The 315-nt window shown below is 62.9% G+C and overlaps 1 protein-coding gene across 1 annotated transcript in view; it reads right to left on the reverse strand.

The window, feature by feature from the left end:
• The window catches only part of ETH_00038555 (uncharacterized protein), a gene marked incomplete at both ends in the record, with an annotated part of 1,183 nt that overhangs the window by 287 nt on the left and 581 nt on the right, over positions 1-315 (reverse strand). The window contains one exon of the mRNA XM_013374473.1: positions 64-286. Coding sequence (XP_013229927.1) covers positions 64-286 — 223 coding nt within the window. The remainder of the gene's footprint in view (positions 1-63; positions 287-315) is intronic.

Below are 315 nucleotides of genomic sequence, written 5' to 3' on the forward strand. Positions count from 1 at the left end.
GCAGCAGCAAGTGCAGCAGCAGCAGCTGCACGCGCAGCCGCAGCAGCAGCAGCGGGTATTGACCTGCATCGTCCTCGTCTGTTGCTGCTGCGCCTTCTTGAGCTGCGTCTTCTTTCTGTTTGCTGCTGGCCAAAACTCCTGCTCTTTTGCTGCTGCTGCCAGCCTTCAGCAGCACCCGCCGGGGCCCCACAAGTGGCAGCAGCAAACAAACATCAGCAGCACCTTCGGGGGGGACCAGCAGCAGCACGGCCCTTTCAGAAGCTCCGCTGGACCCTGAGGAAGGGGCCTGCAGCAGCAGCAGCAGCAGCAGCAGCA

The sequence above is a fragment of the Eimeria tenella genome, genomic scaffold (assembly GCF_000499545.2).
Source record: "Eimeria tenella Houghton genomic scaffold, Eth_scaff2070, whole genome shotgun sequence".
NCBI classification, from domain to species: domain Eukaryota; phylum Apicomplexa; class Conoidasida; order Eucoccidiorida; family Eimeriidae; genus Eimeria; species Eimeria tenella.